The sequence below is a fragment of the Corvus kubaryi genome, unplaced genomic scaffold (genome assembly GCF_017639235.1).
Source record: "Corvus kubaryi isolate FWS band 111438036 unplaced genomic scaffold, C.kubaryi_AGA036_p1.0 132, whole genome shotgun sequence".
Taxonomy (NCBI): Eukaryota; Metazoa; Chordata; class Aves; order Passeriformes; family Corvidae; genus Corvus; species Corvus kubaryi.
This window is the reverse complement of record NW_024580666.1, coordinates 3,366,171-3,378,733: the sequence shown is the minus strand read 5'-3', so window position 1 is coordinate 3,378,733 and position 12,563 is coordinate 3,366,171. Positions and strand designations below refer to the sequence as shown.

Below are 12,563 nucleotides of genomic sequence, written 5' to 3'. Positions count from 1 at the left end.
GCCATGGGCATTTTAGTAAAAGACAGAAGACAAATACTCTTCCAGGAAGCCTACTGATTTATTCTCTACAGAGAAAGCCCAGCTCTTTAATGGCATGTCCAATTATAAACTCAATGTATTGAAAAAAAAAAGACAAAACAACCAACCAACAAACCCACTGCTCAAACAAAAAGCAGCCCAATAAAATACACAATCGCATCAATAGTTCAGCTTTCACTCACTCACAGGTCTTCATGGGTAATTTCCTATTTATGTCACCATCTTAGCTTCACAAACGTTTGCAACAACAGCCCCTCTTTCAAAAGCCATGATGATTGTTGCCAATATTAGCAGAGCAAAAACTTCAGTTCCTAACGAGTCTATCATTTGGCTGGCACCACTTTTGGCCTTGAATTTCCACAAAAGAGTATATATATATATATATATAGCATGTAACAGCAGGTTTGAATGATCCCAAGACCACCAAAAACTGTATCACTGTTATGCTGGCAATTGTTTAATTGCCAATGAACTTTGTAGTAAATTAAGTTGAAGGAGGAGGACAGCTACCCACAGAAGATGTATTAGAGCAATTAACAAACGGTTCAGCAGAACCACCTTCCCTCTTTGAAAGGGGAGAATAAATTCTCTCAGCTCAATACTGACAGGATTCTTTGCATGCCTACAGTCAAAGCTACTTTCTAAGAAGAGATTAGTATAAAAATACATTCGTATAAGCAGATTCATAACAAAGAAGGGAATTCTATGATTCTACCTCTAATACTGACAGCAGCGCATAGTATCAATACAAAGTTATGAGGCATCAGAGGCATTACCTCTATTTTCAACCACAGATTCACGCCCTGTCTGGTATAATTAGCAAAACCCAGCATCTGCAAAAAAGCACAAGCCAAGTATAACCAACACTAACTTGTTGATTGTATGACCCTCGACCTCACTCCTCCCTGAAGAATCTTCCCCATCCACTCCTACTCGATTACCGCCTGGCTGCAGAGGTTTCCTCCCCTCTTAAGTACTTAACAGAATCAATCCACACTTGTGGTCAAATGAGCTCTCAGGTGTCAATGGTGGAATTACCATGCTGAACTGTCATCCATACTCTATGAAGATGGTGCTTGTTGTACTGGCACTTCACACTTCAACTTCTCTGAAGTCAAAGTCTGAAGTTGAAGTCTCTCCTCTGAAGACTCTGCCTGAAAACTCCACAGTTAGTATCTCCTCTTCACCTGTCTCTCAGGGACAAGTCCCTGTCCCATCACTGTCAAGAAGTCTTTCACATTTCCAGGTCAATAAGGAAGTCCTACCCAGCCTCCCTCGCTGCCTGTCAGGAAGAAAACAATGTGTGTACACAGATACAGAAAACACAAGGCTACATAATCATGAAAAACTGAAGTGGCACTCATGGAGTGCAAACTGGACATCACAGCAAGGTATTCACTCTCTTTTTAGCTCCAACAGAAAAATTCTACATCTGTTTCAACCACAGTCACAAATTAAACATGAGCGTATAAATTCACAGCAACTGGCTCCTCAGATACAAACCTTCATGCTTAAAATATCTGAGTCTACAAATGCCTCCACACAGAAAGTTCCTCAGGTCTTCTGTGGCAGATACCTTTCAAAAAATTATTTGGGCTAGAAATAGGTTTACTGAACAGGAAGGCCAAAACTCTGCAAATAAATGCCAAATGAATACTGATGACTTCTCTACTATTTTTGGTGAATTTTATTTTCCGCTGTATGACATGTCAACAGAGTAAGTATTCTTCTGAGAAGTGGAAAATTACACGTTGCCCAGAGAAGTTGTGGAGTTCACCACCTTTGAGATGCTCAAAGACCTTCCTGGGCAACCTGATCTAGGCCACTCTATCACAGCAGGGGGATGAGGGACCTCCAGAGGTTCCTTTCAGCCTCAATAATTCTGTGAAAAAACAATCATTTACACGCAATAAAATACTACTTTCCCTGTGCACATGGTATTAAACATTAAGAAGGCAGACTTCCAAATCATCATCCAAAGCAACTGATTTAGACAAAAGAAATAAATGATCAAACAGTAGCCAGTTTGAGATGAATGCCCTAACCATCATTCCTTCACACTTTCCCACTGGAAATAACCACTATGGCTATAATACAAGTTTTACTAACCATCTGCTGAAAATGTAACTTCTCCAACCACAAAACAGGAAAAAATTTCCTAGCTGAAATCTCCAGATGTCAAGAGAAGCTTCTGGCTTCCTCTTCTTCAAAAAGCACATTCCAGATGACATACATACTTTTATGTAGTCAGGGGGTTTTTTGGCCATTATTTATTCACTAAAAATTAAGCTCAGTCTCCACAGAAACAGTATTTTCTTAGCAGTCAGTGACTACATAGGAAAACAGCCATCTTCTATTAATGCATTTTCTACATAGATGTCTCACATCAAGTTTTCCTCCGAATATATTCATACCTTAGCATTTAATACATCTGAATGTAATGCAGCACTGAGTACTATGCTGCTTTTAAGAGAAAAAATATAAAGACATAATTAGTCAATATTCACATAACTATTAGAATTTAAGGATTTTTCCTAAGTGAATATTATGACTCATGAAGATCTGTAAAAAAAACAAGGACACGTTCCACTTGTGTTTCCAGTTCAATTATAAGCTTTGCAGCCCAGACACACACAAGCTAGAAACACTTTTAGATAGTTTCAATCTAGAGTCCAAAATAAAGCCTTAGTGTGTGCAGCATTTCCTACAGAGGTTTCCAAGCATTAGGTCTTTGCATCATCTCAGACCATGCAACTGACAAAAACCAACAAAACCTCCAGATATTTCTGAACTCTATGAAAGAAACAGAAAAATGAATGCATATAAGAAACATAAGAGAAGCTAAAATAAAGAAATCTGCAGTCAGATTTCAATTAGGACTTACTAATAAAGAGATCTTACATACTGTCCCCATGACAGTTTTTATTGTATAAATATTGACAGGGAGTGGCAACCTTTAGTGAAAGCCAATCCTTTACTAGATTTTGAGTATCAGAATAGACTTTGACCTGGGCTCCAGTCAGAAGCTGGTGCTGCTCTGTGCCGGTTCTCCCTTAGCAACATGGGCAGCCAACCCAGCCAAGCAGCCCCTGCTTGCCTAGACAGTCTCCAGACAGCTGTAACTGAAGAGGCATCACAGCACTTCATACCCTGCTGCTGCTCAGCACACTACAGAGACATCTCTACCCTGCTGACTGGAGACTTCAGCAGAGGCAATCCAATCATCTCAGCACAGCAAAACACCAGGGACAAGAGAAGCTCCAAACCACTTTTCTTCTTCTCAAAGATCTAGCTCCATCTCTTGTTCAATCACTGTTCACAGAATCATTTACATCAGAAAAGCCCCCAGCACTGCCAAGGACAATCACTAAACTGTGTCCCCATGTGCCACAACTACACTGTCCCTCCAGGGATGGGGACTCCATCACCACCCCGGGCAGCCTGTTCCAAGGCCAATGTTCCAGCATCACAGTTTTCCTGCTGCAAGTGGCTTCCTGCTCCTCCTGTTTGCTGTCCATGCTGTGTGCCTTGGCATTAATTTGAGTGTTTATTTCAGCAGACTGCTGAGGAAGCTAAAAGATGGTGTTATCTGCACGTGCTTTAACTGAGCTATAAGTGGGTGTTGCTTGCATAGTGCTGCAGTTTTACCAATATTGTCTCATCATCCTTCTGGCTTTATTGCTGCTGGAATGACTGGACAAATTAAGGCAAAGACAGGAAACTTTTCAACCATTCTCCAATTTTGTTCTCAGAGAAATAAGTTCAGTTTTTCAGTCTTTCCATTTGGAACTGCCATTTCTTGATGACAAAGGAATTTTGATAAATAAAATCAAGCAACATCCACCAAAAAAAGATTTTTAATTACATGGTTTGGGATCTCTTAAATTCAAGATAAACATCCTGTATTAAGACAAACATCTCAGTGTTCTTTGGTAAGAGACCTAAAAAAGCTTTTTATTTTTATGTAGAACTAAAGTATGACCCAGGGAATTCTGCTAACAGCAACTGTGAGGCTACCAACATCATCTGCTCACAGGGCTTCTCAGTATTTATTAAGCTCTCAATGAGTGGCTCCTGAAACTATCATTATCCTCAAAGATTTACAGACCAACAGGTTGATTTTCAGTTTGTCCAACAAACAATTTCCAGGTGTTTCCCTCTTCCTTCCCTCAAGCAACAAAAAAACCACTCTGTAGTTGCCAGGGAAAAGGACATTGTTTACAAATATTTTTACTTTGTAAGAGCATTTATAGCCTTTATTCCTCTTGTTGAAATGTGTCTTAACATCAACTTTCTATTATCATTCCGCATTAAAACTTTTTATAGGAAAAATAAATAATTACATTCCTACACAGCCTCTAGTTTTATAAGCAAAAAAATTGGCTAAGTTAACTATTAATTCCTCTGTAAAACCTACCATACACCATGAAACAAAAACTAACATTTTGACAGTTCCACATCTCTACTGTTAACTTTCTAAAGGCTAATGTAATATTAAAAAATTCTTAGGAGATGCAACCTGAAAGAACAGCCCATCAAGTTACTGTATTCTCAAAGCCAACTCAGAGTTTCATCTTTGTTGTTGTTACTTTTGACTAACATATCAAGATATATATTTTATCATTAATTTAACATCAATCTTTGTATTTCATATCCATAGTGATGAGAATATTAACATTAACATTAATGTTAAATAACATAATGAGAAGATAATTTTAACATTAAATAACATAATGTTACTGTTAATTGACATCAACAATTAACATTAATAATTAACATTCATTATTTTTGCATCTAAAGTCCAGATATGCTAACTTGAAGACCTGGAATTGCATTTCTAGGTCAGCCAGAAGTCTTATTTTGAATCTAACTACCAAATCACAGAATGGTTGGGTTGGAAGGGACCCTTAAAGATCATCTAGTACCAACCCCCCTGTCATGGGTAAGGACACCTCCACTAAACCAGGTTGCTCAAAGCCCCATCCAATCTGGCCTTGAAAACTTCCAGGGATGGAATATCCATGACTTCTCTAGGCACTCTGTTCCACTGCCTCACCACCCTCCCAGTAAAAAACTTCTTCCTCATGTCCAATCTAAATCTACCCTCTTTCACTTTAAAGCCCTTGTCCTGACATTAACAGGCCCTGCCAAAAAGGTCACTCTCCAACAGAAGAGCCAGAAATTCAGATAAAATCCCCAAGTCTTTCTCCACAGGGCTGCTGTCAAACCATTCAACACCCAGTCTGTAGTGACACTGGTGACTGCCCCAAGACAACTGCAGGACCTTCCACTTGGATCTAAAGAATGGTAGAAACATGTCCAAGGAGATTTTGTCAGTCAACGCTTTCCCTTACTTTGAACTATCTTCAGACAACTTACAGAATTCTGAAGCTGACAATCTGCAAATGTTCATGAAGTTCTGCTTCTTCTGCATACAAAAAGCTTCATTAGCAATCAAGGAAGCTTCTCAGATACCAAAGTTCTCTAGTATTTGATCACCCAGACTTTAAGAGCAGAGTTAGTGTGGTTTCAGTCAAGGTGTTTTCAACAGTTATTTGGATAGACACCTCCAAAGTAAAGGTACTTTCAGTCATATACTTTTTATTTATTGCTTTTTAAAAATTTATTAACCAAATCCCTAATCACAAGGTCTTCAGAAGTGCTTTCTAACACATTTAGTAGAAGGGAAATATGCCTGCTAACAGACATATATATGTAGAACTCCAAATCCCAAAGATGAGGAGATCATCTCACCTTCTCCTATGCAAGACAGATGAACATGAATTAATCTAGCTGATGAAACAGGCCTAGGAAAAACAGGTGAATCAAACTCTGTAGTTATGTATTTTTGGTGCAACAAAAACGGAAACCTCTTGAGAGTAGATAAAACAAGTTTGTGATATGCAGTGTTTACTACTGTCAGTTAATTTGAAGACAAACTGCTCAACAAATGAAACATTTGACATCTTTGAAGATTAAGATCACCAGAACTGTGAAGTTTTTAAAATCAGCTATGGAAGTAATTGACTAAGTACCTGAATAATTATCAAATTATATTGTTATATATATATATATATAAAGAGAATGTATATAATAACCCAAGTGCCTATATAAACCATGAAAACACTCTTCCTGAGTTCTTACCTGAACAGAGAGAGCACCAAAATATATTTTCATAAAAAGTTACTAGTTATTTTGGAATCAAAAGCATAGGCAATTTCAGGTCACAATGTCCCACATTTACTCACTTACTACACCCTTTAACTCCCCACTCTCCAAAAACTGGAAGCCCATAAACCCCAAGAATTTACTAAAACATGGGTTCATTCCAAAAATTGCTGTAGAATGATGCTCACTGAATACTGCTTTTCAGTGTTTAAGCTCATAAATGAGACACTTAGCTCAAGTTAATAGTTAGTTACTTACACTGCTTTTGGGCCTACTCAGCACCCCTATGGAATTCACCAGGATCTGACCACTGCACACCCTAGAGTGTGACCACCTCTCTAACACAGCCTTCACAGCATTATTAGATCTTTGGGGACTGTAGGACTCCTAGTACAAAATATTTTGAGGAAATGCACTACATGATGCTGTGACACATTGTCTACATTTAACTCAGGCTTGGGCCTCCTCATGCCTTATCAAAAAAAAGACAGTTTATCTATGATTCCCCTACCTAGTGCTAAATCAAGTGCATGGAAGACCCAAAGAAACAAATTTAGAGAATTGCAACTTAAATTCATTTTCTTACTCTGTTTTTATTATAGTTGCATAAGAGAAAACATGAAAAATAAACACACCTCTCTCCTGCACCTCACCTTTATGAATTTCCTTCCTGTAGCATGTAAATTGAAGTTGTAAGGCCCTTGGTGAGCCTTTTCCGCCTGTTCTGCTCTGTTGTCAGCACTCTTCTCCCACACCTTCCTGAAACGGTAATACATCTTCCTTTGTATCAGCCCCCACCCCCATCTTCTTTTCTTAGAGTTCTCATACTACTTCACATATAAATTTAGAACCCTTCTAGCATACAGAACACGGCTTATGACATTTACAAAACCCAAAATGGCTACAAAGCTGATTTAAAGGTTATTCCATGTCTTGCCTGTTAGTCTACAAGGGGTACAAACTGATGGGGAGGAAACATAGGAAGAGAAGAAAAATGAAGCAAAGCTAGAGGATAAAACCATCCTAAGAGAAGCCAAGAGCACTGCTGAGACTTTTCTTCATACAGCCAAAAAAATGTTTCCTGAACCTAAATGAGCCCCAGCATTTTAAACCTACACATACAGAATATCAGATGTTGAAGTGCCTGTGTATCAGCTATTCACGTATTTCCACTCAGACACACACAGTCAGCTATCACCTTTGCTTAGGAAAAGTGAAAGCAGTCACAAGGAACATCAATGCACAACCTTAACCAAAGGTAAAGAATAATTTAGGTTTTAAAAGTTTTATTAAAAAGAATTGCATGCAGTCTGATCAGAAAAATATTATTTTATTTTCTCTTTAAGTGTACCACATCTAAAGTCTGTCAAATTTCCCTCTTTAATTGAGACTTGCAGGGATGGGAATGGGGATTTCATTTCAGAAGGTATTTTAAATGCAGATCCATTACACCTACACCTAAGCACTTCTTCCTTAAAAGCACATCCACACAGATTTTAATGGATTTGATATATAAGTAGTACTTTGGGCCAAGAATAATGCTTGTAGTGTGAATCATCACATTAAGAACTGGTGTAAAATACTTAAGATGTTTAGAAAGTGTTAGGATACTTAAACTCTTCCACAGAAAAAACTCCAAGACAAGTGAAACAAAGTGCAAGTCCAGCCAGCAGGAAGACTGATACATTGACCAAACACGTACAAAGTTAGCCTACCAACTGATTTCCTCAGAAGCAGCATTTTCTTTTTTAATTGGTAATAGTTTAAAAGAAATTTCCTAAAAAATTGTCTCTATAAAGGACATGAACATCTGTGATGCAAACACATGTTCTAAAACTTTCAACAAGCATGACAAGAAGCATCCCAACAAGTTCATTCCCAAACTGAGTACAGCTTAGCTGCTAATCACAATTAAGATAACTGAAATGGGGCAAATCCTTAAACTGATTATAAGATTAAGGAATACGGTTAAAGATACTACCAACTGCATGTCTGATACCTGCCAATTCCTTCCTATCACTGTAGGAAGGTCCCCATAGAACGACCAGCACTACAGCACGTAGTAGCAAACTGAGCCATGGTTAATACAAACTCTGGATTCTTAGCTGACTCTATACTCTTGACACCTATCCATAGAACCTGGATGTAAAAACGTCTGATTAGTCTCGACTTACCAAAACTGACATACTATATCCTAAGAACCAGAGTCTCCTCATTAGCTTTGGTTCTAAAATGACAGATATGTAAAGCAGATCAAGAGAAGCAAGTTAACTAGAAGGTGCATTGCTATTTTCCTTTGTGACAGCAGCATCCACAAGGCTCTGCTTTTATCTAGGGACGTAGGTTTGACCTGCCAACACTTCAGAAGCTCACAAACCAGTAATAAACTAAAGAGAATAAACAATATTGTGAACTTGTACAGATTCTTGCATTACTCTTTTAATCTCTCCACTGCCCTATGCTCAAACAAGCTTTCTGCCAAGAGCCATGCAGCAGAAAATGAAGAATGACTATTAAGAGCTATCTCCACCCCCACACCTCCCTTCCCTTCCAAACCCAAATGTCAGAGTTCATACAAGGAACAAATTCAATTTATTTGTTCCTCTGACAACAGAAAGCCAGGGGGAAAAAATACACTAAAGAACTTCTATCACTTGCTCCAAAGAAAATAAGCCCTCTCTACTTCAGTGTGAAAACAAAAATTATACTTTGGTACTATTTAAGGACATCTCTAGGCATATTTAAGGACCCAGCCGCATCCCAAACAAATTGGTTGGATTTGGCACGCACTTTACTGAGGTACTAAGTGAACTAAATAAGAACTAAAAGATCATCCAATTCTGTCAATCAGCTACCATATGACGTTGGTTGGTTTTAGATCAGGAAGTGTTATGGTTTGCTTTTCTATGATGCAGTTATAACACTGACAGCACTGGTGAGATCCAGTGATTAGGTACGACCAATGAGGGAAACAACAAGCGAGCAGCCCTCCACCCCAGGCCTAAGACAATCACCAATTTAAAATGCATTTAAACCCCTGCCCACCTGTAAGGGCTTATTAATCGTGTCGTATGCAACTCTCAGAGCCACAGTGCTTAACCACAGCATAAGAGGACCTCAGTCTTTAAAAAAGTTGTTGGAGAGAGAATTGGTATCAAAGCTATCGGAGTCCTGCGCTCACACAGAGGAGTGGCACTCACGAATTCCGCCTTTGTGGAAAGGCTCCACCGCCCCTGTGACAGCCGGCGAGGCACAGAGCGGTGCGCGAAGCGAGAGATGACAAGTGTGAGGCAGGGCTGGGCAGGCGCCTCCTTGGCATGAGCCGCTCTCCCGGCACACAGACACATTCACGCACCCTCAGCCCAGAGCTGAGTAAACAAAACACCAGTGCGGAGCTGAGCAGGGCGGTGACTCAGCTAGGAGTGCGAGATTCGGTCCCACAGGGTAAGGAATTCGGGGAGACGTGACCGGGGGCCCATCGGCGCTCCCTACTCACCAGCAAACAGTCCACGTTCACTTCGGATTTGGGGTCCTTCAAAGTCACGTCGATTTTCTCAAACCGAGACTCAAAACTTTCTCCCGTCGACATGTTTCCGGAGATAAAAAGTTTCCCTTATTCCAGAGCAAAGTAAGGTTTTAAAAAAAAAAATAAAATAAAATGAAAAAGTGTAAAAAAAAAAAAAAAAAACCAAACCAGGAACAGGCGACCACAAAAGAGAAACCACGCAGCCTGGACTGGGCTGAGGAAGCGCCTCCTGCGAGATCCCTTCAATCACAGAAGTCTCTGGGGCAAGTCCCCGTCAAGAGGGCAGAGAATCCAAGGGGAGCCCGCAGCAGGCGGGGCACGAGGCTGCTTCTCCCGCCGCTCCTCCAGGCACGCTCGCAGCTTCCCGGGATGCTCACAGCTCCGCAGCAGCAGGTTTCCTCTCCCTCCCTCCTCTGCTCGGGCCCCACCGTCTCAGCATTCCCATTTTCCCAGCCGGGGAAGCCGTCCTGGGATCCAGCGTAGCGGTCCCTCCTCCTCGCCCTGCTGCTGCAGCGCCGGCGGGTCGGTGCCAGGTTCCGGAGCGCGCTTTCTTTCCGGTGAACCAGAAGAAACAACAGAAGAGGGGGAAAAAAAAAAAAAGGAAAGAAAAAGAAAAAAGACAAAAGCCTGCAGGCACACCAACAAGGCAAAAACTGATGGAAAAATAAAACTTAGAGGAATCCTCTCGACGGCGTGTCTCAGCGCTGTGGGGTTGGTCCGTCCGTGGGCACGGGGCGAGGAAGGCACCGAGCGAGTACCCCCACGGGCGGCGGACGAGTCACCTCACCGGCGGAGCGGCCGCAGCAGCATCATCTTTCTTCCTCTCTCCTCCTCCTCCCTGCCTCCCGCCGCTGCCAACGCCGGTTCAGCCCCCCCCCCTCCGCCTCAGGGACAGGACGGCAGCCCGGACCGCCTCAGGACCGACCCGAGGGTGCGGCGTGAAAGGGGAGGAGGGAAGGAGGCGGCTTAAGGGGAGGAGAGAGCGTGAGGTCCGGCAGCTGCGAGGGAACCTGCGAGAGCTAACATGTCCGCCTTCCTGTTTGAACAGTCGGGACGGGGCGCGGGGCGCATGCGCGGGGGAACGGCTCCGGTGCGGGCGGGGACGGGACGGGACGGGAGGGGACGGGACGGGACGGGACAGCGGCAGGAGGTGCGCGCGCGGTGAAGGAGGCGGGGGCGCGCACATGAGGCGGTCGCAGGAGGCGCGCGCCTGGGAAGGGATCGCAGAAACAGTCACAGAATCCATTAGGTTGGAAAAGACCTCTGAGACCATCCAGGCCAACCTGTGACCGAACACCACCACGTCAACTAGATCAGGGCACTGAGTGCCACGTCCAGTCTTTCCTTAAGCACCTCCAGAGACCGTGACTCCATCACCTCCCTGGGCGGCCCATTCCAGTGTCTAATCACCCCTTCTGTGAAGAAACTTCCTAATGTCCAACCTAAGCCTCCTCTGGCGCAGCTAAAGGCCATGCCCTCTTGTCCTGTCACTTGTTGCCTGGGAGAAGAGGCCGACCCCCAGCTGGCTACAGCCTCCTTTCAGGGAGTTGTAGAGAGTGATAAGGTCACGCTGAGCCTCCTTTTCTCCAGGCTAAACAACCCCAGCCCCCTCAGCCGCTCCTCATGGGACATGCGCTCCAGACCTTTCACCAGCTTCGTTGCTGTGGTGAAGGAAAGAGCGGGAGAGGCGGGAGCGAGCAGCAGGGATCGCGTTCGCTTCGGCCTCGGCGCCGGTGCGGGCGGGGCGGGTGTGACATCCCGGGATCCCTCTTCCGGGAGCCGCTGTCTTTGTGTGCCCGCCCCCGCCCGGCGGTTCCGGCGGGAATTGCGCGGAGCCGAGGGGCAGCGTCCCGCCGGGAAAGGCGCCCGTCCCACCAGCTCCCCGTGCCATGTGGGGATGTTGCCTCCGTGTTTCCGCCCCGGATCCCCGGAGGCGCCTCAGAGCTGGTGGCTCCCGCCGCCTTGGCACAGCACGGGCACGGGGGGACAGGTGGCAGCCACAGTCGCCCCTAGAGCTGCTGTGGCTTCCATCCTTGCGGATCTTCAAAAGCCAGGCCCTGGGCAGCCGGCTGTGGGTGGTCCTTAGGTGATCCCTCACTGGAGATATTCAAGACCCTTATGGGCACAATCCTGTGCCGTGTGCTCTGAGATGATCCTGCTTGAGCAAGGAGATTGGACCAGATTTCCCACTGTAGTACCTTTCCAACCTGACCCATTCTTTGATCCTGCGGTTGTGTCCTGCCTGATCAGGGGGATCGGAGAAGCTGACCTCCAGAGATCCATTTCAGTCGCAGCCACTCTGCCATTCTGGTTGTCCAGGGAAGGAGAGGCCAGCTTCTGCAGTGCCACAAGTTCAAAGCATTCCCGTTTATGTCCAGACAAGAGCCATGTGCAAGGCAGCACACCACAGAAAGAATAGATACCAGCATTAAACATGTAACCTGTGCAGCCTGTGTTGGTGTTTCCAATTCAAACCTTACCCTTACCCTTACCACAACAGGGACCTTTTCTTCAAATAAGGAAACAATCACAGAATCCATTAGGTTGGAAAAGGCCTCTGAGATCATCCAGGCCAACCTTTGACCAACCACCACCATGTCAGTTAGACCATGCCACTAAGTGCTACATTCAGTCTTTTCTTGAACACCTCCAGAAATAGTGACCCCACCATCTCCCTGGGCAGTCCATTCCAATGTTTAAAAACCCTTTCTGTGAAGAAATTCCTCCTAATATCCAACCTGATCCTCCTGTGGCTCAGCTTGAGACTCGAGCGAAGTAATGATTTCAAATATTACTGGACAGAGCCCACTGGACTGGTTCGGTTCTTTGA

The 12,563-nt window shown here is 43.6% G+C and overlaps 1 protein-coding gene across 6 annotated transcripts in view; it reads right to left on the bottom strand.

The window, feature by feature from the left end:
* ROCK1 (Rho associated coiled-coil containing protein kinase 1) overlaps positions 1–10,797 on the bottom strand; it is an 85,560-nt gene extending 74,763 nt beyond the window's left edge. For 3 of the 6 annotated variants that reach the window (XR_006016447.1, XR_006016448.1, XM_042030160.1), the window contains exon 1: positions 9,704–10,797. Coding sequence is in view for 4 of the 6 variants with exons in the window: in XM_042030160.1 (XP_041886094.1) it covers positions 9,704–9,796 (93 nt within the window). In the remaining 2 variants the exon portion in view is untranslated. The remainder of the gene's footprint in view (positions 1–9,703) is intronic. The other 3 variants (XM_042030131.1, XM_042030139.1, XM_042030148.1) reach the window with 1 other exon arrangement.
* Between the last annotated feature and the right edge of the window lie 1,766 nt (positions 10,798–12,563).